We start from the raw sequence: 26184 nt of genomic DNA, 5'->3' as shown, positions 1-26184 counted from the left end.
GATTTTTAGCTGCAGGTCAACACTGGCCCTCCCAGACCTAGATCTGCAGGTATCAAGGTATTGTGCTTCTGGACTAGGATGCTGCTGCTAGGAGACATACTCTGATTATTCTGCTTGCAGGCAGGTATGTTAAAGCCTATCCAGAAGCCTGCCTGGCGCCATCTTGCAGAAGCAGTTCAACTATTTATTGTCTGGAAATAGTGAAAGAAGCAGTATAGCTGTTTTCAGACAGGACTACATCTGAACTAAAGAGCCTGGCCAGACCTGAAATGGCTGATTCAGTTTCCTGTCTTCATCTGTGGCATAAACCTTCATAATCCACCTGTAGAAAATTAAGAGTAGATTGTACTGGCTTTTCTAGATTGGTTTAGAAACATCAATAGTGTATCTGAAGGCTTGAGAAACATTGGGATTTCTTTGTATGTCTCTTCTATCACAAAGACCCTAATGTAAATGATTGTGAAGCATTTTGTAGGAATACCTGTAAATACAGAGCATGCTACTGCTCCCACTCTTCTTTATCCACAGGATTGGATTTTATTTATCCCAACCTTTTTCTTCATCCACAGGGATGTGTGGCCAAAGGGGGAAGGATTAAACCTCAAGGTTTAAGAATCCATACTTTTGTAATCACCCTGCAGGCTACTGGCAACTCTTGTAATTAAAAGCAGGCATCAATTTCCTCAAGTTTTTAGAATAAATGAGGACAGGATCACAACTATCTGAAGGGCAAAGAAACACAAAATGATTTAGCTGCATTTTTACCAAGTCATTTCTCCCCATACACAAATTCTGTTCTGCACTGTTGGCAATTGTTGTGCTAATAATCATGTTAGTTTCTAAGCATCACCACGTGCATTACAAAGTAGTGCTTAATTAGCAATTAGATTTGAATTCATCTATTTTTTTTGTTAACTCAGAAAAAGACATAAAGATTGGATTAATGTTAATTTCCTTTTTCTGTGTGTTTGTATAAGTATTTTGCTCAATTCAGCCAATCAATGCATAAAAGATTTTTTTTCTTAAAACAACCGTGTATGAATGCAGCAACTGTTTTTGTATTGGTTGAAGCAAAGAGTACATTTAGTTTTAAAACACATAGAATGCAACAGGTTATTAATATTGCAGCAATATAGTCCAATCTTGATTAGGTTGTAATATTCAATTCCTATTTTTATTAAAATTTATTATTAAAAAGTTAATAAAATTTTATAAAAATTTTGGGTGATAGTGCTTGTCTATGCAGTGCTGCATACAGTTCCCATTGATTTGGAAATGAGTGAGGACTCAGGAATGTCATGAAAGCTTAGCATTCCACAAATTGTTTTCATCTCCCACCTTTCACTCCATTGATTTTGTTCTGATACCATTCTGTTTTGGCATTTATGTAGCAGGTACTGGAATTAAAGTTTAAATGTTAGAAGTTAGAGCTGGTGTGATGAGAAGAAAGTAACCTTTTTACATTTATACTATTTATGTTTGGAGAATAAAAAAATTATGCAAAACCTGTTTTGCAGGTATAATTTTTTTAAAAGTTGCTGAATGTAGAAAATAGTCAAGTTACTACCTGTGAAAATGTATGATCAAACTATTAAGGACAAACCCATAATATGTTTAATTCAGCTTCAATTTGTTAGTGCATCAAAGTACTTTAATAGAATTACAGAATATAAGGCTGGTAGAGTTGTCAGAGATTATCTTGTCCATCTTCAAGCGTTAGAGCTACCTGTCACTCCTGACAGGTATTCGACCAGTAATAAAAATGTCAAGTGATAGAAAGTCTCTCCCAAGGCAAACTATGCTGAATTAGGGAACAGTTTGGAAGCAGCAGAAATGCAGAAAGTGTCTTTACAGTCAGCAATCACATGTCTAAATGAGTCTTTCTTTTTCCATCTGAAGATAACATCTGGAAAACCATGAGGATGCCTGAAGTGCTGTCAGAAGATAATTGGAAATCCTGGGCGTACCCATAGCACATATACACTGTGCTATATGCTGTATCTGCAGTTAGTCTGATGCTTTCAGAAAATGTTGGTCTTGTTTTGTATGCTTGACGGAGTAGATGTGTTGTGTATGTCTTGTTTCCAGGAGATATTTGATAGACATATGCATGTGCACATATGGGATGTATATTACACTTGAAATTTTCGGACCCACTCTTAAGTGTTATATAAGTGCTCTGAGACCACTAAGTCCAGAATACCCCCAGAGCACTGCATTTACTAAGCACATTCAAGCCTGTTACATACTGTATGAACACTTCTCTGCAGGATCCCAGATAGATGCAATAGTTGAACACTTAATTACTGTTAGGGGGTCTTAAAATCTAACCTAAATATACTTGTTGCAGCTTAAGCTGCTTTCTTTTTGTCCTGCCCACAGTAGAAATATGTGAGTTATTTCTTTTCTCTTATATGTTCTATCTTCACTCTGTAATTTTTTTCTTTGGACTGAATAATCAAATTCCATCAGTCTTACTTTGTAAGTTGTGTTTTGTAGACCTCTGATTATTGTCATTTCTCTCCTTTGCTGTCTCTCCACATTTTTTAAGTGTAGTGTTCAAAACTGGACTCAATTACTCCAACTGAGAACTTTCCTGGTACCAAGTAGAAAGATTACACAGTTCTTAGGGATGATTCTCTTCTTTATACATCCTAGTGTGATGTTTACCTTTTCATAACAGCATGGTATTGATGAGTTGTGTTCTGTTGCTGTTCCACCAAAATCTCCATATCTTTTCCTGCAGAGCTGCTGTCTTGACCAGTCCTTCCCCAATTGTGCATTTGTACAGTTGTTTCTCCCTGCTCATAGAACTTTGCATTCTCCCTATTTAAACTTCATCAGTTCTTTTAGTTTCTCCAGTTTCTCAAAACTTTCTTTGACACCTGTTGTCACTTGCGTTGACACAACTCTGTGTATGATGTATATGCTGTAATATGATATATGATGTGAAAGTATCACTGTCTAGGCACATTTAATAGACGTTCTATCTATCCCATTATGCAGATTATCATTGTAATTCAGTGACAACATTGAATGGTTTTGGAACAAGGTCAGAAAGGATCCTGAAAAAATTGTCCTCACTACCCATTTTCAGTTTAACAAACACTGAAAGTAGTTACCAAGTTGAGTACAATTTTTATGGTCAATTATACAGCCAACTGATCATGATTTTTTCTAGGTCACACTTCCCTAGCTTTCTTGTAAGATGTCGTGAGAAACATTGTCAAAAGCATTACTAAAACCATTATAAATAACATCTACTTCTTGTTCCTAATACACAAGAGCTGTTAGTTTGTTACAGAAAGAAATATGTTGGTTTAGTATGTTTTTTTCCCTGACAATTTCATGTTAGCTGTTACTCATTTTACTGCCATCTTCTAGTTTTTTACAAATAGTTTAATAGTGGAAGTAGTTTTTTTTTTCTTCCTTGAAATAGAAATTCAATTGACTAGTATAATGCTGTAATTACTTGTCTCTAATAAAGAAGATTAATTAAACACTGTTTGCAAATGCCACTGGAGAGCTCTATATTTCATGAAGACAGAAAAGTTAATTCTTCTGGACAGCACTGTGGCAAAACAGAGCTAAACAAAAGATCAATATCTTTATATTAGTTAAACCTCCCTTTTTTTTTTTCTTTTGACAGTGTTAATTTAAATTTATAAAAGATTAGATTCCTATTGGAAGTCGAAAAGACCAATTCAAGTTTCATTTCTCCAAAAATAAAGTATATCTGATTTTACAGTGGTGATGGTGACCAGTGAAGAGAGAGATGGTGCAAGTATACAGGATATGGATGAAGAGTCTCAGTTTGTAGACGGAGGTTTTTCTTTATGGCTGGGACACAAATTTCAAGTGTTTCCACAGATGCTTTTGCTCAGTCATAAAAAAAAGATTAATCTTGGAAAAAAATTTTAATTGGTTCATAATTTGAACATTTTTTGCACAGGGACTCTTTTCCCCTTAGATTTCCTTTAGAACTGTGTGTGTTTATATTAGAAGGCAGAGTTTGTTTTAACAAAGGTGGTTTATTATGAAAATGTGAAAATAAACTGGATCAACTGACAAAGCCTCCAGAAAGATTTGTAAAATACTGGAGTCTAGAATCAAGCATAGGTATGAGCACAGTTCAAATTAGTATATATCAATCTAACTAATGTTTCAATGTTTGTGATGTTTTGAATATTCCACTGTTTCACAGATTTCTTCAAAAGATAAGTATCTGTCTTTCTGTTTGTCTGAAAGAAATCTTTCCGAGACACTGAGACCTATGCAAATGGTTGTTTCAAGGTGTTGGAGAATACTTTCTTCATGCTCTTCTCACAAAATTATGTTCTTTATATCCTTATGGTCCTACTCCAATGCTAAGTAGAAATGGCATTGAACTCACATCCCAGCCTCCTCCAGTCAGGGTACTTTTGTCCTAAGTCAGTCAGGTGTCCTACTCAAAAGAGAAACAACTGTATATCTCACTTTTGAAAATTATTAGCTATTGTATAGGTAGGACAAAATATATCACAGTAAATTTATTTATTACTCTCAGATTAGTAATGAAATACTGTAGTGCTCTGTTTAGATATTATATAAATGGACCAGATTTTATGTATAGGCAGGTTATAACTTTACAGTTTATGTAACTGCTTTAAGGCTTTAGGATACGCTTCACTGATCTCTCAATAGTTTCTATATAGCAGGTCTGACAATTATTTTTATAATGAGGTCTACAGAATTCAGTTCACACATTTCAAACAGGTTTCCTTTCTTGATGTGGCAGTTAGATCTGACACCAAGTGGTAACAGCAGTCTTTTTGATCTTTTTTTTCCCTTAGCTCCACCTGATTTACAAGTTATTGTTAACAGTTAGTCATCTGAGTGTGAGGTTCAGTATTGGCAATGTTGAAAGGAGATTTAAGTTTGAAATGTCCATGCAGTTTGACCCTTCTCTCTCTTTACTTTGTTTTCTTTGATGCAGAGCAGGTGAATTGGTTCTCTTCAGAAATTGTGCACTGACTGTTCAGGGCACAATAAACATGCTCATGTGCCGTGACTAGACTGCTCTCTTTAAGTGAGCTTGAGAGTCATTGTTAGTCGTTGCCATGCTGTGCTACACTGCAGTCACTGCTATTGTGGCATTTTGGACGTAAGCTCAGTCCGGTACTCAAGTATAAAATTATTTTTTCCCACCCAAATTTAAAGAGAAAAGCTTGACAAGCCATCTCTTACAAGTTAAGTTATAGTTTTGGGAATAGAACAAAAGATGGGCAAGTAATTGAAGCAGACCATTGCGCAAGCAGTGGTATAGTCAGTGCTCAGGGGTGCAGTTAGGTTTCCGAAGGAGGAAGGGTTTCTAATGCATCCATTCTGCTGTGTCCCAGTAAGGTCAAAATACTTCATGGGAAAAACTTTGGAAGAACGTTGTCTTAGATACAAGCCAAATTGTCTTTGACACACTTGGTAAGAATATAAGTATTTAGGAATGTATTGTCTCCTGAAATTACTTTAATATTAAAAATACTCATTCATTTAATCTGATATATTTATATAATTTATCTTCTGTTCTCCTTTATCGCACTTTGCTCTGACAAGATAGAGTAAAAAGAAGCATCAATTTATTTACGCACAACAGAAATAATATGAGAAGACTTGGAACAATATATGAAGAGATCATAAAAACAGTCTGCCTTCAAAACATGTTGCATTAAAACAGAGGCAATAGCAGGGATCAGGGGTCTCTATTCTTTCCAGAAAAGCTATAAACATTCACAGCAGCAGAGGCAGAATTTTCTGCTCATTAAAGAACCCTGTCCTACAGACAAGAATCAGCACTTAAATGTTACAGGCAAATAATTTATATTCCATGGGTTTGGTTTTTTTTTTCTTAGCTCTGCTTTGATAATGCTAGTCAGCCTTGGGGAGTCTCTCTGGCATCACATCATATCAAGTTCACTTCATATTTTACTGCCATCTTGACTATTGTGCAGGCTTTTCATTGTCTAGAACTGGTCTGCTGTTTATTATCTGAGGAAGAGACTGTTCCTTAGAACAGTCTGGAATAACTTCCAGACTGTTACTCTGGAAGAGAGTAAACCTCCCATTGCTTGTATCTGGGAATCTACTATCTTTGTCCAGTCTTTTATTTTTTGTGTTGTTCAGTATTTCTTTCTGGTCTGGCATTTGTTTAATTTTTTTCACTTTCAGTGCTTGTTATAAAAAGACCTTCATCAAGACCAAAAATGCCTTTTATGTGAAGGATAGAAATAATTTGTTTACATTAAGAGTTTGAAAGTTTTTCTCTAAATTTAGAATCAGTGGCTGAACCAGGTACCATGTAGTCCTGGACTAACAGCTAAGTGGGAACAAAAAGTTCATTTTTATGTGCATGTATACACAAGCGACACTTCTGTTTGCAGCTTTTCTAATGAGTGCTGGATAAAGACAATATGTATCATTTCCTTTATGTTCTTTGTTGTCAGAAAAATTACAAGAAGTTGAGTCTTCATAGCAGCAGCAGTGGAGCAGCCAGCTGCAAAAGTGAATTTTTAGAAAATACTGACCTCCCAGCTGAAAGCTGTCAATCTGCATGTGGAAAAGATGAGGAAAGAACATATGAAGAAATACTGGTAGAGGATCACAGCAGTTTAGAGAACTCTGAGAAAGGTAGTCATTAGCAAAAGAAGCATCAGGAGTACTATTATGCTGGCCAGAGGTGGGTTAAAAGCTTCTTTGCTTTCATTTTTATGTGCAGATATGTTCTCTGAATTAGATGATGAGCTGGGCGTATTGGACAACTTGAGCAGCTCCAGTTCAAGTCATTTGAAAGAGTCTGCTATTGGTAAGGTTCCTTAAGAATGAAGTGTACACTACTTTCTAACAGCGAAGTAGTTGTTTATTCCAAAATATTAGGGTATTTCATGATTTGTTGCAAGTTCACTATCTGTTGTGGGTCCTAAGGAAAGAAAAATAAAATGACTGTGCCTTGGTGGCAGCCATTTCCAGTATAATCACATAGTCTTTGTGTAGCTTGTCCCCATATTTTGCAGTAATGGCTATGAAAGCTGGACTATTATTGAGCAACCTGACAACAAAGGTGTTTTTAAATTTGAAGCATAAGATAACTCATTGATAATAAACAGATGGAAGAGAGTGTGAAAACTTTTGTCTCAGTAATAATAATGCTGTGCATATGAATAAATGGAGTGCCCTGTTAGAGGATGTAAAAAAGGAAGTTGAAAGAGGCAAGCTTTACCTGTCTAGATGCATTGACTGAGTGGAATTGAAGGAATGCTTGATGATTAGATTCAAATTAGGAAGGGATTATGTGACAAAACACAGCATTAATTCTGCCCGTAGTTATTTGTGGTAGTCAGATAGGACAGCACCAGCTGTATTGGGTGTTATCTTAAGTAATATTAATATATGAAAATTTAAAAAAAAAGATATGTGAAACATCTGTAACCACTGTGAGCTACCTGCTAAATTATGATCTACCTATTAAATGGGATGGGATTCTGATTAGAGAAAATCAAAGAGCATTGTATACTAGAAAAAAAAAAGATTGGTATTAGAGCTGAGCAAAATTTGAGATTTTCATTCAGCCCATGAAGTGCTGACAGAAAATCTGTGGGTGATTTAAACTGTATTTCTAAAAGGTGAGGGGAATGTAGCTGTCTGAAGATTAATAAATTTTATTGTTGCAAGGTCCAAGGCTTCAAAAAACGTAGAATAACATTACTTTATCTATTTGTAGTCCTATTACTAGCTGGATTTCCTTCAGATTTTGGCCCAGGTACTGAAGAAATATGACTGCTTTTAATTGAAATGTTTAGCCATTAGTGTAGGGAAAATAAATGATTTGATAATTCTACTTAAAATCCGTTAATAAGATTTGCTAATTGTAACTGGATAGCCTGCCATTCTAAAGGCTGGAGGAGCTGTGGCTAGCCAGCCCTGATTTTATTATCAAAGTCTTCTTTAAAAAATAAATCAAAGGGAAAAAAAGTGCTTTTTCTTGGTTATTTTCTTGTGCTGAGAGAGTAACAAGAGAAGCTTACGGGGTACAGGGAAGCCTAGTTTGGCTGTGGGAGGGGGCTGCGTAGAAGGAGCCCCTTGAGGAAAAGCAGCCTGCAGAGGCAATGTTCTATTTTGGTGTTTATACTGAAGAATACCACATTGGGCATCTCCCAGAAGTGTAATTCTTTGTGGGCTAGTTCAGCATTGTACACAGACATTTGAAATCTTTGTGTAGTTTGTAACTTGCCATACCCAAAGCATTATTGGTAATGATTTCCTTGTTGTTAATTTTTCTTTGTTAACATTTGGCCATTAACAAAACATCAACTTTTTCTAATATTTAAATACGTTTGTGCCAGGTTTCCATTGATTTAATGAAATACTCTGAGTGGAAGGATCCAGTCAGTTCCTATTAATCCCAGTAACTTTAATCAACATTTCTGGAAGTCATTGTCCATTTTCTTCCCAGCATAGAGTTTAATTTTTCTACAGATACTTCAGGATTACTTTTTCAGAAAAATAATTCTACAGTCATATGTTCTTACATCACCTGTAGTTTCCACTTTATGTTAGCATTGTAGATCAGTTGTAATAAACGCTGATAAATTTTTCTTCTTTTCAGGGAAAAAGAAAAGCTTTTAAAAAAATTATTATAAATTCAGGATACTTGGGTATTGCTTGGGATATGCCACATTCATTGCTACTAAGTGGCTAACAGCATTTGAATTATCAGCCATGGTTTTGTCAAGCGGGTCAGCATTACAGGGGAAAATGTGACCAACTTTCATCTAGCTAACTTGCAAACTTCTAACATGAAAATGTGAGTTTCAGTTATGGGTATATTGATCAGGGTCTTGAAAGGGTTTCTCTAATCATGCTGCCATCACACTACTTTCAGAGAAAACATGATCTGCAAATGTAGAAAAATATTGCTTTAATTTAAAAGTGGGGTGGTATTTTGTAAAAAGGCATGAATGATATGCTGAATTGTTCAGTGGCACAGAAGCTGGTATGCATGTGAGTGACAGTGTAATAGCGGTTAGCTTTTTTTATAGTCTACTAATTGTCATAATATTTTTAATAATTTTGCATACCCTGTGCTTTTCAGTTATCCTTTAAGAAAAGGATTATTGTTCTTAGTCTAGACAATGTAGTTCTACAAGACCAGCTCCTTTAACAACTCCTAAGATTGCCAAATGCAGGGTATGCAGATTCTGGAATAGTTGTTCATGGTACTTGAAATGATTAATCCTACAGGAGCAAGATTCTGCACATTTCAGAAGCATAGAGGCAGTAGTATATGCTAGGGATCAAGAAAAAAAAGGAGAGTGTATCATCTCTGGAAGAAAGGGCGGGCAACTTGGGAGGAGTACAGGGATCTTGTTAGGTCATACAGAGAGGAAATTAGAAAGGCAAAAGCTCAGCTAGAACTAAATCTGGCCACTATTGTAAGGGACAACAAAAAATGTTTTTACAAATATGTTAACAGTAAAAGGAATCCCAAGGAGAATATCTATCCTTTATTGGATATAGGAGGGAACGTTGCCACCAGAGATGAGGAAAAGGCTGAGGTACTTAATGCCTTCTTTGCCTAAGTCTTTAATAGGGAGACCTCTTAGTTATCCTCAGGGTAGTCCACCCCCTGAGCTGGAAGGCGAGGATGAAGAGCGGAATATACCCCCCTTAATCTAGGAGGAAATACTTAGTGACCTACTACACCATCTGGACACTCACAAATCTATGGGACCAGACAGGATCCATCCAAGAGTACTGAGGGAACTGGCGGAGGTGCTTGCCAAGCCACTCTACATCATCTATCAGCGATCCTGGTCAACAGGGGAGGTCCCAGAGGACTGGAGGCTTGCCAATGTGACTCCCATTTACAAGAAGGGTTGGAGGTAGGATCCGGGGGACTATGGGCCTGTCAGCTTGACCTTGGTACCGGGGAAGATTGTGGAACAGTTTGTCTTGAGAGCACTCACAGGGCAAGTCCAGGACAAGCAGGGGATCATGCCCAGTCAGCAGGGTTTGTGACAGGCAGGTCCTGCTTGACCAACCTGATCTCCTTCTATGACCAGGTGACCCGCCTAGGGGATGAGGGAAAGACTGTGGATGTTGTCTGCCTGGACTTCAGCAAGGCCTTTGACACTCTTTCTCATGGCATACTCCTTCAGAAACTGGCATCTCGTGGCTTGGACGAGTGTACTCTTTGTTGGGTGAAAAACTGCCCGGATGGACGAGCCCAGAGGGTTGTGGTGAATGGGGTTAAATCCAGTTGGTGGTGGGTCACAAGTGGTGTTCCCCAGGGCTCAGTATTGGGCCCTGTTCTGTTTAATATCTTTATCAATGATTTGGACCAGGGGATCGAGTGCACCCTCAGCAAGTTTGCAGATGACACCAAGCTGGGAGGGAGGGTTGATCTGCTCGAGGGTAGGAAGGCTCTACAGAGAGATCTGGACAGGGCGGATTGATGGGCTGAGGCCAATCGTATGAAGTTCAACAAGGCCAAGTGCCGGGCCCTGCGCTTGGGTCACAGCAACCCCATGCAGCGCCACAGGCTTGGGGAAGAGCAGCTGGAAAGCTGCCTGGTGGAAAAAGACCTGGGGGTGCTTGTTGACAGCCGGCTGAATATGAGCCAGCAGTGTGCCCAGGTGGCCAAGAAGGCCAATGTCATCCTGGCCTGCATCAGAAATAGTGTGGCCAGCAGGAGCAGGGAGGTGATTGTTCCCCTGTATTTGGCACTGGTGAGGCTGCACCTCGAGTCCTGTGTTCAGTTTTGGGCCCCTCACTACAGGAAAGACATTGAGGTGCTGGAACATGTCCAGAGAAGGGCAACCAAGTTGGTGAGGGGCCTGGAGCACAAGTCTTATCAGGAGCGGCTGAGGGAGCTGGGGCTGTTTAGTCTGGAGAAGAGGAGGCTGAGGGGAGACCTTATTGCTCTCTACAGCTACCTGAAGGGGGGTTGTAGTGAGGTGGGTGCTGGTCTCTTCTGTCAGGTGGCTGGAGATAGGACAAGAGGAAACGACCTCAAGTTGTGGCAGGGGAGGTTTAGATTGAATATTAGGAAAAATTTCTTTACTGAGAGGGTTGTCAGGCATTGGAACAGGCTGCCCAGGGACGTGGTTGAGTCACCATCCCTGGAGGTATTAAAAAAGCACATAGACAAGGTACTCCAGAACATGGTTTAGTGGGCATGGATGATGGTTAGACTTGATGATCTTGAAGGTCTTTTCCAACCTAAATGATTCTATGATTCTAGTGAGATATGCAGGTTTTTTTCCCTGAAGTCCTTATAATTTAAAATGATAAAGATTGACAGAGGATAGGGACATGTTGAGTCAAAAGGAAAGAAGAATGATGGGATGATAACAGCTTATTAGTTGCAATTTTTTCTTATTTTCAAATTAAGAAGTTTCCCAACTTTACCTTAGCTTAGTCATATTTAAAGGGTTTTTTCTTGATTTTGATTTACAGTGTAACTGTACCTGCATTTCTGCTGGTAAAACCAAATAGCAGGAAAATATGTGGTATCTCTTAATGCATAGTAGTCCAGTAGAGCTAGTATGTCAGTTGTGTGAGAGAGAGTTTAAAAGTTTACTCTGTGCCTGGGAACACTTTTTGGAAAATTTATTTTGTTTCTTTGAATCGTGTTCATTTACACTGCAATCAAAACAATGTCCTCAATACATTGGAAGACTAGTTCTGTGTACAATATGCTATTAGAAAACCCTGGTCTCTATGGTTTTATGTACTTGCCCTCTGACCTTCCTTACAATAAAAGGGTAAGCATACAATAGATCCCTTTCAGAATTGCTTGGCTACTAGCTTTTATAAGGCTAAGAAATCTCAATGCACAGTCCTCTTGTTGTGCTGTATCTTGCTTAGGAGTTTTTCTGTTACCTCATAATTTAATATGTTTCCAGTATTTGGAGGAATCTCTGAACTTATTTAACTTGTGACCAACAAGGAAAGATGTTGAGATTCAGGACTCCTTTCCTTGCTAAAATTTCTGCAATGCAATAGTATTCAGCTTCTGTGTAATGAAGAGACTACAGACCTGCCAGAAGAATATTCTAGTGATGTAACTCTAGAAGGGTGTCCTGTATCTTTGAGCTTTTAGAAAAATTACTTGTTTACACAGTGCCAGGACTTGAGTCTTGTGCAGCTAATGCTCAAAGCAATCAAAAGTATCCAGCTGAATAACTGGGGGTTTCTAGAACTAGGATACTCTCAAAAGAGGAACTTTGCCTGTTGTATGTTGCAAATGATTGGGCTCCGAGTTTAGGTCATCACTTAGCTCCAAATTCAGCTATTTTTGAGGATAACAACACACACAGTAGGAAATTAATACCCATTCAGTAATGTCACTTGTCTGGAGCTAGTGGTGATTTTCATTCAAAATTTGGGCTTAATTGCAGGCAGCTACCCTACATCTTGCAAGTTCTGTGATCACAGAGCTTTTTTTTTTTTTTTTTAATTCAGACCAGTTGTATTCTTTGGTGGATTTGATGATTTGAGAAGATATTTTTTCTTTACATAAGACATTTAGATAGTTTGGTAAGTCTTAGGGGTAAGGTTGTATCACATCTGCTATATGTGGTCCTTTAGATTGTGAGGGGAAAGCTTAAGAAATTTGTTGAAAATTATTATTGCATCAAGAAACCTATAATTTACACAATGGGCTGTCTATGAAGAATTTTGGAGATCTTACAATGTTTTGTAGGCTTGTTTTTCCCAATTTGACTTCATCTAAGATTCAGATTTCTCTTGAGACCTCAGGCTAATGGGACTTTGTTGAAGTCACGAGCTAGAAGATCTACCAAGACCTGGTTTTCCTGTATGATGCTTGGGTTAAGCTTAAAGTATGTTTATGGCAACTGCTGTTGCTGTACATGTAGTCACTGCTAGTGAGCTAAAAATTCAGTTTGCTCTGCAAAACAGCTGAATTAACATGGTTGGGACTGCCCATTCTAGTGTACAGTGATTTAAAAGGAAGCTTACTAAGCATAATTTGTATAAATAAAGGTAGTTTGACCTTTCTCCTGAAAAGATCATTAAGCTGTTGTTCAAAAAACCATTTCCATTGCTTACATTTCATTCAAGGAGATTTATTGAAGTTCTCTTCTAATACAAAATCTTGATTCAATTTTTGTATCAGTCTGATCAAACTTGAAAGGGTTTTCAGAGGGTTTTTTTTAAGATACCAGTGAAGTGAAAGTGAAAGCCAAAGCAAAAATTACTATCTTCCCAGGTTTTTCGTATCATGTTGTAAGCTCTTTTCTTGAAATTATGTGGTTAGGTGCCTGCAAGAGAAAAACACTAAACTGGATATTAGAATGCATTTCTAAGATTATGCACTGATGTCAATGCATGTTATGAAGTTAAAACCTTAGAAGTTGCTTTAATTACATCAGCTATTAGAGACCAAAGTAGCAGTTGGAAAAAATGCCTCATGTGATATATATTTTTCTTTTTAATTTTTTAATGTCCTTAAGGACTCTTCATAGACCTATTCAGAATAGGGAGGCTGATGAGAATCAATAGCTTTGGCTTTTGTGTGTCTTTCACTTTCCAACAAGGGTGGCCACAAAACAGGAAAGAGATGGAGGATTTATTTTGCATTTTCTTTAAGATCATCTTGAACCGAGAAATTCCCTCTTGCAAGGCATTTGAAGAAAACATATGTTGCCTTGCTCTTGCCATCCATGTCAAAGGAGTACACCATGGTAAAAGGAAATATGGTCCGGGTAACACCTGGGCTGAACATCAATATGCACTATATGCTCCGTGACTTATGTTAGTTAACTTTCCTAAACATCTATGTTTCTTACTCCCTGTCTGGCTTTGTATGATTAGCATAACTCTTGCACAAAAGACTAAGGGTTATAACTAAAGTCATTAGTTGTCTTGGTTTTGGCTGGGAGAGAGTTAATTTTCTTCCTAGTAGCTGGTATAGTGATATGTTTTAGATTTAATATGAGAAGAATGTTTGTAACACACTGATATTTTCAGTTGTTGCTAAGTAATGTTTGTACTAAGCCAAGGATTTTTCAGCTTCTCATGCCCAGCCAGCAAGAAGGCTGGAGGGGCACAACAAGTTGGGAGGGGATGCAGCCAGGGCAGCTGACCCAAACTGGCCAAAGGAATATTCCATACCATGTGACATCATGCCCAGTATATAAACTGGGGGGAGTGGGGCTGGAGGGGGGATCATTGCTTGGGAACTAACTGGGCATCGCTTGGCAAGTGGTGAGCAATTGCATTGTGCATCACTTGCTTTGTATATTCCAATCCTTTTATTATTACCATCATTTTGTTATTGTTATTATTATCATTATTAGTTTCTTCCTTTCTGTTCTATTAAACTGTTCTTATCTCAACCCATGAGTTTTACCTTTTTCCTTCCAATTCTCTCCCCCATCCCACTGGGTGTTGGGGAAGTGAGTGAGCAGCTGCGTGGTACTTAGTTGCTGGCTGGGGTTAAACCATGATATTAGTGCTCAATGAGTTTGCGTATACACACATGAATGTGTTGGTTACAATGATTTTTATATGTCTGAGTCTCCTCATGCTGTTATTGAATAAATTATTCCAGTGTGTTTCATAGTGCCTAACATAGAAACTCCTCTTTCATTTGTAGCTGCTCAGTGGGTCTCTAACATAATAAGCAATAAAAATGGGGCTGAAGGGTGTTGGCTGTTGTTTAGTAATGTTCTGCATCATGATTTCTGGTCTTGTTTTTTTTGTTTTTTAGCATTAATAAGTATTTTTCTAACTTTAGCATATGAATCAGAAAATACTGCATCTCTGCCATGTACAGTGAGTGGCGAGACAGACTCTTTGGTGTGAAATATCATGCAGTTGTAAATACACTCATAAACTGGCAGATTAGCAAGTCAAATATGGTGAGTCATCAAACCGATCAAGCAAATTTGGATATGAGCCCTTTACTGATAGACTATTTACTTGAAACAGCCAAAGGGTATAGTATTTCAAATCCGATTTTGTATATGAATACTTGGAAAGGAGAGCTGGTTTTAAAATTCTAGCAAACAGCTGTGTTCAAACTTAGCTTTCTAACCAAGTGGCTTCTGTTACAGATTTTCTTGCATATATTCTCATAGTGTATTATAGTCTTTGTTATAACAGAGTGTCTGATGTTGTAACTCAAAATCCTTACCCCAAGCAACATGATTCAGGTTCAGTCAGAGCTTCTACTTTTGTATTTGTGGTATTGTGTCTGCATCCTAAGCAGGTAAAATACCTGTTTCTTGATTAGGCACAGTCATAAAAGGCTGCCTTTACTTTCTAGACAGTGGACACTGTATTTTCCTATCTATTTTCCTGCCTCGGTATTAAAGTTAATTGAGTATCTTTGCTTCTGTAAGGGCCTAGTTTAATTGCTATTACGTAAATCAGCTGTTCTTACTAAACCCTCTTTTGGGCTAACTACTACAGAGTTTTAATATCTGTTTTGCTAAGCAAAGCATTAGCACTAAATAAAATACTGTTTCTTTTTCTTTTGTTCTCTCTCTGTCTGTGTGTCTTCTTTTTAGGGAGACAGATTTGGCCTAAAGATGTATAATTTCTTTTGGTTTTAAAGTGGATTCTGTGTGACAGATGCAAGCCTCCTTCAGGAATTTTTCTTTTTTCTAAATTCAGAGGATCTCAGAAAAGTAGGAGAAATAGGGGCACTATATTTCAGAGCATGACAGAAAGTATGTTTCAATACAAAGAAAAGATTTAAGATTCTCAGAAATGTGTTTGCTCTCTGAAAGTCCTATACTGTTGTTCTAGAACTAATGTAACTGCTGTAATAAGACCAACAATGGGAAAACTAGTGTAAATTTTGCGCAAAATCTTTTTTTTCTTAGCTACTCTGAGTGACTAGGTGCCTCTGTTCTTGTTTTGTGATAGTGCTTGTGATGTTACTAGTGTGGAAAAAACATCTCATGTAGACAAAGATGCAGGGTATTATATTAAAAGGCATTAATTGTACGGGAAAATTGTAGAATTTCCTAATCTTACTACTCAGACCTTCTGTTAGCTGAAATATCTTTTGATTTAAACATACATTTACTCAAAATGAGATAGCATTTGTAGGAGAGAGTGGTCTCATGTCAAAATTACCATCAAAGGAGGTTTTACAGGAATGTTTTAAAACAAATGCGTAAGACAAATACTTGCTTTAAGATGATGCTTTCTAAGTGCGTAAATAATAAATATCACCAAACATTACCTCTCCCTCTTCACATTTTTTGGCACTGTGCAATAAATGACATAAATGTTTGGGTTCAGTTTTATTGCTGATTAGAGGTTTGACCAATAACTGGTCATACCACTGACTTCAAGGCCTTGAAATCAGTGGGATTATTTAATAAGTAAGGTATTCCATATGTAGTAGTTTGAATAGTTAGCTAATAGAATGGCGGCAATAAAACTCTGGTAGAACAAGGTTTAGACAACCAATCAAAGGTCCTCTGAGAAAGTGGGTAAATATTCTAGCTTTTTATCCAGACTAGAGACAATGCTGTGGCTACAGTGGTAGCAGTAACTGTAGTAATTTAATGCAAATCCAGATACATCTTCTGTGGACATCTAGTCAGCATGCGTTGTTAGTTTCTCTGAAATTTATTAAAATACTCTGCGGGGCTGAGATTTTAGTTATGATGCAAGCAAATCTTTGGTACATCAAACAGCAACTCCATAGTCAAATGGGGATTTGGAGTTTGTTTAATGCTGCTTTTAAAAAGTTATTTCGACACCATGTCTGGGAAATAGAAAATATTAACATGTATGTTTATGGTTTTTTTAATGCAGAGATAATATTTATGCATTTGTTTCAGGTATAATTAAAGGAAGTTTTAGTGCTTCTGAAAGACAACCTCAGGTTAGGTAGGTACGATTTATGATTTTACTATAGATTATTTAATTAATCGTTGTTATGATCAATTCCAGTTGGTCATTTCACAGTGGAACAGTTGCATGATTGCCTTCATGAAACATTTCCTTACTTATCATTACAACTTCATTTTATCTCAGCCTATGACACTCAATCTGCTTAAGGATATTGTTAGAGGGCGTTTGCACACAGAAACTTTACATGAGTAATTTAAGGGCTGGCATTAAACTGATAAATAGTTTTAAAAGTGGACCTTGCTACGTCAGCTTAAACTGACATTAGCTGGTTAGCCAAATTCTGGTTTTGCATTTTTAAGCAGCTGTTTTTCCATAGAAAAATGTGTTTGTACCTTTGACAGTGTAGAGTAATATCTTATCCCTTTGAACTCCTCTATACCTTCTATATAAATGTAGATATGCGTTTTTGGAATTCTGGAGTCCTCATTTCTTTCAAAAAGGAAACAAAGCAAAACAGAATGTGGTATGGCCATCCCCATTCTCCTTCTAAAGGTCTTTCCTTTTGCTTTTGTTATTTATTCAGAAATGTGTCAAACACATTCTTGACCAACCATTATTTTTTCTGTTCTCCTTGGCACCACTCTTGTTCATAGACTCTGTTCTTAGTTTCTTCATTTCTGCTTTTCTTTCACATCTGAACAAGCCCCCCCCCGCCCCCCCCCAACACTCCTGGCTCCATCTGCCTCTTGAACAATTTTTTCCTCTTACCTTTAACTTAACCAGGTAAGTATTTATAATAACAGCATTGATTCCTCTCTGCTGTTTCTCCACAGACCCTGTTTGATCCAGCTTTCACTTAAGGAATATTACTGTAGCAACTCTTACTAAGCTGTTTAATGACCTCTTCAAGTCACAGTTCCTTTATTTTCTTGATCTGCTATTTACCATTGGTGCTATCTTTGTCATCTTAAAACCATGCTTTTCTGACTCTTCTGACTCTTTTTCTAATTCTCCACATAAATTTTGAAACTATTCTTAAGGACCATTCAGAAGGATACTAGTTTATCTGTTAATCTATTTCCTCTGAATGTTACATGTGGCTTTACCACTGATTCTCTTTGTCTTTTCTTCTGTGTCTTTTCTTTGCATGGACAAATGTGGCTGCTTACTCATCTACCTACAAAATCATGCTGCAAATCATGAATTTAGCTGCATACACCAGATGTATTTCCTTCTGTCTATACTAAATTTTTGCTTATTTCTTTAAGATCTCTTTGTGGCTATACAGTTGAGTACTGCATTACTAAAAGGAATGTCCTAATTGCCTGTACTTGAAGTCCTACCCATTAGCTTGGGTTTTGATCATTCTTGAAAATAACATCCATCCTCACCAATATTTTGATATCTGAGCAACCACTTTAACTTGTGCATCTCTCAAAGTTCTTGCATTCAGAGTAAGTCTTACTGTTCTGCCTGGCACCTCTAAGATATAATCTTTCCTATCAATATACGCTGCTAAACTCTTGCTTGGGTTCATAAGACTATCATGCAAACATCTTTCCTGGTTTTGATACATGCATTCTAGTCACTCAAATGGCCATTCAGAACACTGCTGCAAGGAACATTTCTACAGCCCTACCTTCAACCTTGCCATCTTCTGTGTGTATCCTTTTACTGGTTATGCTTTTCCTATCACTTCAATGGCAATACTTTATTTTTGCTTTCAGAGTTGTTCTCAGCATATCACCATCCAGTCTGTCACATATCACTCACTAGCTTTCCAGCTTCAGTCCTGCTGCAGCCAGTAATGGCAGCTTTCTGATGCTTGAGCATTGAAGCAAACACATATTTTTTCTCCATCTCTGCCTCTCACATAAACATTAGCAAAACTATTTCCTTATCTTTCTTCATAACTACTCCTCAAAACTGTAGTTTTCCCTCCTGCCTAAAAAATATATACAAATTCTTGCCATACTAGGGCTGTTGAGGCTGCCATCCATCAGGACATCATATTGGTTCTTTCAGTTCCCCATCTGTCTGTATCCATTTGTTGTTGCTTATCTCAGCTAGTGAAATCTGCAGGCTGGGACAGTGTTTGTGTAGAGTATAGAGCAGAAGCTAGCATTGAAACATCTGGATCTATATTTCTGACATTGAGGTATTGCTGTCATGGCGATGTAATGTTAATTTTTTTCCCCACTTTACTAGTACTGTGTGCATTATTACTCCTGTTTTTATCCACTAGACAGTAATTACTTTATTCTTCATGTTTTCTATCCATAAAATGGGTTAATTGAAATGTCCTTAAACATGTACAAATACAAAATAATGTGTAATCTAGTGGATTATTGAGTTTCAAATATTAAAAACATGTCTACTGTTTTTGTACTTTCCAAGCTAAAAACTGAACAGGGAAAGGAATGGAGTCTAACTTTTATTTAGCAGAAGTCATGCTATTTTGGACATAGAGTAAGCCAGCCTTTACATGACTTATAAATGCATGGGTAAAAACTAGTGAATTTGGACAGATTTTCTTTAGAGGAAACATGAGATGGAGTCAGGGTATACTGATATTTACTCTACAGTCATTGATGCCAAACACAATTAAAAGTACCCCCCTTTTTTTTTTCTTTTCTTTTTTTTTTTTAAAATAATAATAGAGATTATATTGAAGGTCCAGGATCAAGACTGCGACCAGGTAATTTTGTGCTTGCAACAAAATTAAACTTTAACTTAAATTAAACCTGATGATTTCCAAGTTTTTAAACTTTATTCTCCTGTTGCATATAGAGTGTATCCTTTTATTTCTTCAGCTTTACTGCCTCTTGGTCTGCTCTTTGGAGTGCCTCCACTCATGTGCAGGGCCCACACTAAAAAAATAGAGGATTTGTTCATGGCAGTTTCATAGTCTCCAACTTGTAGTTCTTTGCAATATGAAAAATCATGGTATTATCTAATAATTATATTTTTAAATGTTAGAAAAGGAGATAATAACATTTCAGATACAAATACGTTATCTGAAATAACCTTGAGGAATTTTTAAAAATTATGAGTTCCAGTAGTAAACCATTTTAGTAGACCTCATTTGAATGGTCATCATCCTGGCTAAACTTCTGCTAAATGCAATGGGAATTTCTCCTGTGAAAGGAATATTTCATAGAGCCCTTGTAAATTATCACGTATTTATACTTCATCATTGATGAAACAAGTTTTCCATTTCAGATACTTTTCTTTCTAAGCAGTGACTTCAGAATGCAATTGTCTGAATTAAATAATATTTGAAAGAAAATTTTGAGCAGTTGAAATATTGATCATTGAAAAAGTACTTTTTGCCTATACTAACTTCTATTTCACAGCTTTTTGATACAAAAATTGTATTAGGAATTTAATTATGCAGTACAAATCAAAATTTGTTGTCCACTTTCAGCAGTTTTCAGTGCTGTTTACTGAGGAGTGCCATTATAATGCCAACACAGAGTTTAAACCTACTATCCAGCCATAATGTATCGGAGCTATAATGATCTGCAGACAAACACTTTAGCCTTTGTTATTATTTTCAGTCCTGTGGGTAATTTGAGCAAATCTGATATCTTTTGTCAGTAATGTTTTCCTTTTGGATAAAACTTTTAATACTTTTCAAGTCCCCAGCAGCCTATTCACACATACATGCCCTCATCCCCCAAATAATGCTATACTTTTGCATTTTAAAAAAATACAATTGTGGAGTGGTCTGGAGTATATGGACTTTATGAGAACTCCTAAATTTCCTTGCTGAACATTGGGTCTCTAGCTGTCTTTGAAGCATGTAGACACTACAAGTAGACATTACATCTGAGTCTCCTAAACTGGTAAGTCATATTGTTGCTGTCGTGCTAGAAAAGAGAGAAAGCTCCATACACTGAATGACAGGGAAATCCATATTATGTCCTACTTGGTCCTTTCTGTTTGCTGATATCATCCTAAGCATCTTTTTACTCAGAAAAAAAAAATAATTGAGAAGACCCACAAAAGAAAGGGCATTCATTTATTTGCTCTTGTTTTGTAATACAAGCCATTGACAGCAAAAGAGAAATCAAATACCACGGAACAGGGAACAGTGAAAAAGGTAACATGTCAAGGAAATAAAGTTTTTATCATTGTCCTAACAAAACTGGATTCCTAGGTTGTAATAGCAAGACTACACTATTTATTTTGGGATTGAATGTAGTAGTGTTGAAACAGTTGGTAGGTAGAGAGGTGAAAATGAGGCAAAAAGACCTTAATCAAAATTGTTATTCTTGTGGCATATAATATTTTAGATTATTATAGCATGGCTTCCACTGTCACCTTGAGCAGAAAGACCAACCTAAATTCTTCCTTAAGTGGCTCAGGGAAAATGCAAGACTTCTTTTCCTCTTATTGATATTAAGAGGAGACTTAGGGAAAGAATGTCAAACTGAATTTCACTTGCCTCCCTCAACCCATCTGCCAAAAGGCGTTGCCACAAAAAATCGGACAGTAGCAATGATGTCATTATCTTCCTGATCCTACTAGAAATCTGTCTCTCTGTGATAGAGAATGACATTTTCTGTATCTTTATTTTCTGTGAGAGCGCAGCTCAGATCTGGTTGGTCTCTAGACACTTCAGTTTGTGAATGTCTCTCTTCTAGTTCTTGTTAAAGTAGCCAGCACAGAAATTCAACAGGAAAAAAAATTATAATAGTTCAGTTGTGGACTAATTAATTTTGGTATTTGGATTTCATCTCCCTCTCAGTAGAATTTTCATTCTTTATACCAGATCACTTTGCAAAAAAAAAAAAAAAAAAAAAATTAGGTGGATGTAAATCTGTACATAAGACTTTATGATCCTCAGGGTGTTTCTGTATTTAGAATATGGATCTAAATTAGCCTCTGAAATGTAGTTTAGAGGTAACTGTATTTAAGAGAGATACAGGGCTGCTGGCTGAAGTTCAATATTTGGATTTAAGCTCTTTACGTAGCTTCCAGGTCTAATACTCAACTTGGAAAGACAATTTTGTTAACTAATGTTCTTTTGTGATTTATAGTAGTACTCTGCTGATAAGCTTTTATTTAATCTCTGGGTCTGACAGCATGTATGACTTAAATACACCAGATTAAAAATTATAAATAATGACTGATTTACCACATAAAAATTCAAGAATCTGATTTAGTTTTGGCTCTATACTCTTTCTCAGCAGGCAAAGCATGATAGAGGAGCACTGGGTAAATAAGAATCAAGCTATTCTGTTTGTTTTAATTGTTATATTTAAAATCTGAATGTTATTTTGTAAATCTGCACAGTTTGTAGAATACATAATATTTACTTCTATGTCCTAATTCTATTAAATTACCTAAAGCTTGATCATCAGTATTTCTCTATTGGTTGTTATGGCTGGAGTTAGAATTATTCCATGCAACACAAATAAATTATTATGTCTTTTTTTGGTTCAGTAGGTAAGTTCATAATTCTCCTTAGTTAACAAAATATAATCAACCTTTTAGGTATAATATCCACAAATCAATACCGAGTTTACTGTGCTTTGTAAATATTAAGTAATGCTCACTCATTTAGGTAGTCAAGTGAATTTGGTTTTGCTTTTTACCAAGCTGCTTTTGGCTACTATTTTTCAAATATCTCATTGAACATGGCAGGAAACAAATCACATGGATATTTGATATTAGTAGCTGGTAAATTAGGGCAGTTTTGCTTCAGAAAAAGAGCACGGTGTTTTAATCACCAAGCTGCTTGTACTACAAGAAAAGAATGTACCTACAGCAGACAAGTATATCTATCTCAAATTCTGGATGACCAAGACCATATCTGATTTAACAGCTGTTTGTGATTAAGTCCCAAACAGTAGTTCAGTGGGGGAAATAAACTTTCACTTTCAGCTTTTGTTTTCAATTCTTGAATTAAATATTTTCATATAGCTGATATTTTTTTTTATCTGTTTTTAACACATAGAAGTAAATGAACAGGTTAAAATTGTTGTGTTAAATTTATTTTGCTGAAATAAAAGCATAGCTTCTATTCATGCATGACTTCCTTTGCAGTGCTTTTGTCTATGAAAAGTATACATTATATACATGGATTTGGCTGACAGAGGATGGTAGTCTAGCTTTAGAGGAAGAGGAACAGGTTTACACCTACTCACTATTTTCATAAGATAAGAAAAATTCCGTTTTCTTGCTCCTTGCCATGATAATTAATTCACACTTATCTAAATGAAATCGACAATAATCTAATAAAAATGATGTGAGGAAGCCTAAATGTTTGAAGTACTACAATATTCTTAATTCTAAAGTAATGTTTTTCCTATTAATTCCAAACTGACTCGGTTCTTTACTTCAGAGTTTGTACTACAAAATGTAGTGTCATTGTCATCAGGTATGATGGGTGCTTTTTAGCAAAGATCCCACTTAGATACCCAACTAAATAGTTAAGCTCTAAAATATAAGCCTGTGTGTGCACTGTTTGTGAATTTGTGTATACATATCTATTGTGCATGTTAGGTAATAGTTAAAGCAAATGTTCAAATACAATGTGTTTAAAAAAAAAGGTTTTTTTAATATCTATTTTAGAAGAAAATAGAAACAGCTTATAGCAATGTCATTTTCTCAAAGTGCCAATACTTTCTCATCATGGATCTCCAACTTCATGAACTCTTCTTAGTAATTAGTCAATGAATATTTTATCTTCTGATCTGTCTAGTGTATAAGTCTAATTGAAACGTTAATGCTTAGAGGAATGATATGGAGATATATTAAGAGACACAGCGCTTTTCAAAACTGATAAAATATTTAATTTCTGAATTTTTTTAGTCTTTTCTTTTTCTTCAGACAGGGTAATCTTATATCCTATATAATATGGCAAGGGTGAGGGGCATAAAACTTTCATTATGTATAGTGTATATGTAATGTGCATAGCTTATAATTACATGCATGTTTACATGGGAGTTGCATCTATGTTAATATTTTCTGGTTTGCATAACCCCATTTTGTGGCTGACTTAACCTCATGCATTTTTCTATCAATATCTAATAAGCTTTGCATTTAAAAGTTTTTAAAACCCACTTTTCCCTTATATTCACAGGTCAACACTACTACTTTAATGGAATTTACAAGCAAAAGCACTATATAGTCTGCAATACAAAGCAATTATCTGTATTCTTTCCTTTGCGGGGAGAGGAATTTTTACAGCATTATTTTTGCTTAGCATTGATATTCTTTTATTCCAAACATGAAAAATGCTGTTTATGCGCTTTATTATGGTGTAATTTTGATCATTGAGAATGCTGGTAACAGGTCCTTTCCGCAGTCTTCATCAATACATCCTCTAGATAGGGTGATCTCTGGTGGGGAGGAATTTATGTCAAAGCACAGAAACTACTAATTTTCTGATGCAAAGTAAAGAAGACCCAAGAGATTCATAGTTTCTTGCACATTTTCTTGAGGTTTCTCTCAAAACATGTTCTTGCTAGATGTTGGAAACAAAAAGTAGCTGTGATAAAGCAACACACATCACTATAAAGCAACATGGAAATACATTTTAATAAAATTATGCTCCAAATGGTCCTCATCAAACATTTTATTGTAATTCTTAGGGTAAAAAGAAAATAAACTTCATAACATCAAAATATATAAAAGATAAATATCATGTGTGTTGGTCTATGTAAAAAAAGAATCAGTTAAAATAAGAAAATTCTGTTTATCATATCTTTAAACTTCCTTTTGAATAAATGTGGGAAAACTTTTGTGATTAGTGAGGTACGTTAATACTACTTTTCTCTTGGAGCAACTTAGAAGTTAATCAGAGAAAGGGATTTTCTTTTGAAACCAAAATTACATTGCCTAATCTTTTAAGTTTTTAGATTATCTTTTTTATGTTCCCAACACTATTGGAAAAACAAGTCATGCATTAAAACTTAATATTTACATCTGCAGGTTTTAAACAGTGTGCACTGTTAATACATTATGGCAACAAAATGAGCTGTCCTGATTTTACTGTTGTCATCTACAGCATCAGCAGGAATTGCTGTATCACAAAGGAAGGTGCGTCAGATCAGTGACCCTGTTCAGCAGATTCTTATTCAGCTGCACAAAATTATCTTCGTCACTCAAGTATGCATTACTATTCCTTCTGACATTCTATACTTTTTAGTTATTTGCTGTTGTCAAAATGATGGTACTGCAAAGTGCTGCTAATATAGTCACTGTTCTTTAAAAACAACAGAACTTGACATTTTTGCAGATGGCAGGATGCTTAAAAAATATATCATTTAAATAAAGAGTAACCTTGAATATTAGTATATGGAGGATGGCAATAATTGAGTCATGAAAAAAAATTCATTGGCTCAGCTCAGCAAAATGGATTGTACAGTAAATTATTTTTACAACATTCTGTCATGCCAGCAATATGAATATTGTAAGTGACTTAATATCATATACTGACATGGAGAGTACATAAAATGCTTTCCTCTATAGCAATAATTTCTAAATAATTTCTAAGTAATATTTTTTATTGTCAATAAGTAGTAATAATTTCCTGGGATTTCTAGTGCAATAGTTCAAATCCTGACTATGTTAAATATTTTGAAATGTCAGATCTTTTTCAAACTTAAGACTTATTTTAAAATTAAGTTCAAATATTTCATAGTGAAAAGAGAGTTGAAGTTATTTCATGCTGATTCCAAAGCAAAAATGGAACTGATATAAATCTGCATTGAGCTCTCAGCTAAAAACGTGATGGAAAACTTTTTCTTCTCCAGAAAGATGGCTGTCATTCAGTTACTTGCAAAATTTTCTATTATTAAATAAACATCTTTTTGTTTTCCAAAAGGAAGTGTTTATATTTGGGAAGTGATGTTTATCACCTCAGGGGATTTCAGATTGCTGAGCCAAATTTGTTTGGTTTTGTTTAGAACAGAATAGCATAATTGAACTTGGGTGTGTTTTACATGTTGTCTTTTTTTTTTTTTTTTAAACTGTCAATCTTATCAGAACAGGTAATACAAGAAATAAATTATCAGAGACAAAGAAAATAATTGTTATTTAAAATGATTGGATATTATCTCCTTTCCCTGCTAACACAAATGAGGCAGCTCAGTCTTTACATGCTATTTTAGGAGTATGTCCAAGATTCTCATTAGTGAACCTATCCTCTCTGTTGAAGAAGGTTTTATCAAGTGGCCTGCTAATTAATGCAAGTTATCATAATATGGATGCCCAATAACTGAGATCTAAGAGCAACTCAAAGACTCACTCAGAATTGATCACTGAAGCAGTAGTAACAACTTTGATGCTTTTGGTGTC

General features: G+C 36.0%; 1 protein-coding gene across 1 annotated transcript in view; it reads left to right on the top strand.

Annotated features, from left to right (window-relative positions):
• NEK10 (NIMA related kinase 10) overlaps positions 1-26184 on the top strand; it is a 112647-nt gene that overhangs the window by 66333 nt on the left and 20130 nt on the right. Inside the window, exons 26-30 of the mRNA XM_075052718.1 lie at positions 6477-6660; positions 6749-6835; positions 16860-16908; positions 19533-19570; positions 24893-24993. Coding sequence (XP_074908819.1) covers positions 6477-6660; positions 6749-6835; positions 16860-16908; positions 19533-19570; positions 24893-24993 — 459 coding nt within the window. The remainder of the gene's footprint in view (positions 1-6476; positions 6661-6748; positions 6836-16859; positions 16909-19532; positions 19571-24892; positions 24994-26184) is intronic.

This window comes from Buteo buteo, chromosome 2, assembly GCF_964188355.1.
Source record: "Buteo buteo chromosome 2, bButBut1.hap1.1, whole genome shotgun sequence".
NCBI classification, from domain to species: Eukaryota; Metazoa; Chordata; class Aves; order Accipitriformes; family Accipitridae; genus Buteo; species Buteo buteo.
This window is presented reverse-complemented; position numbering and strand designations above follow the sequence as displayed.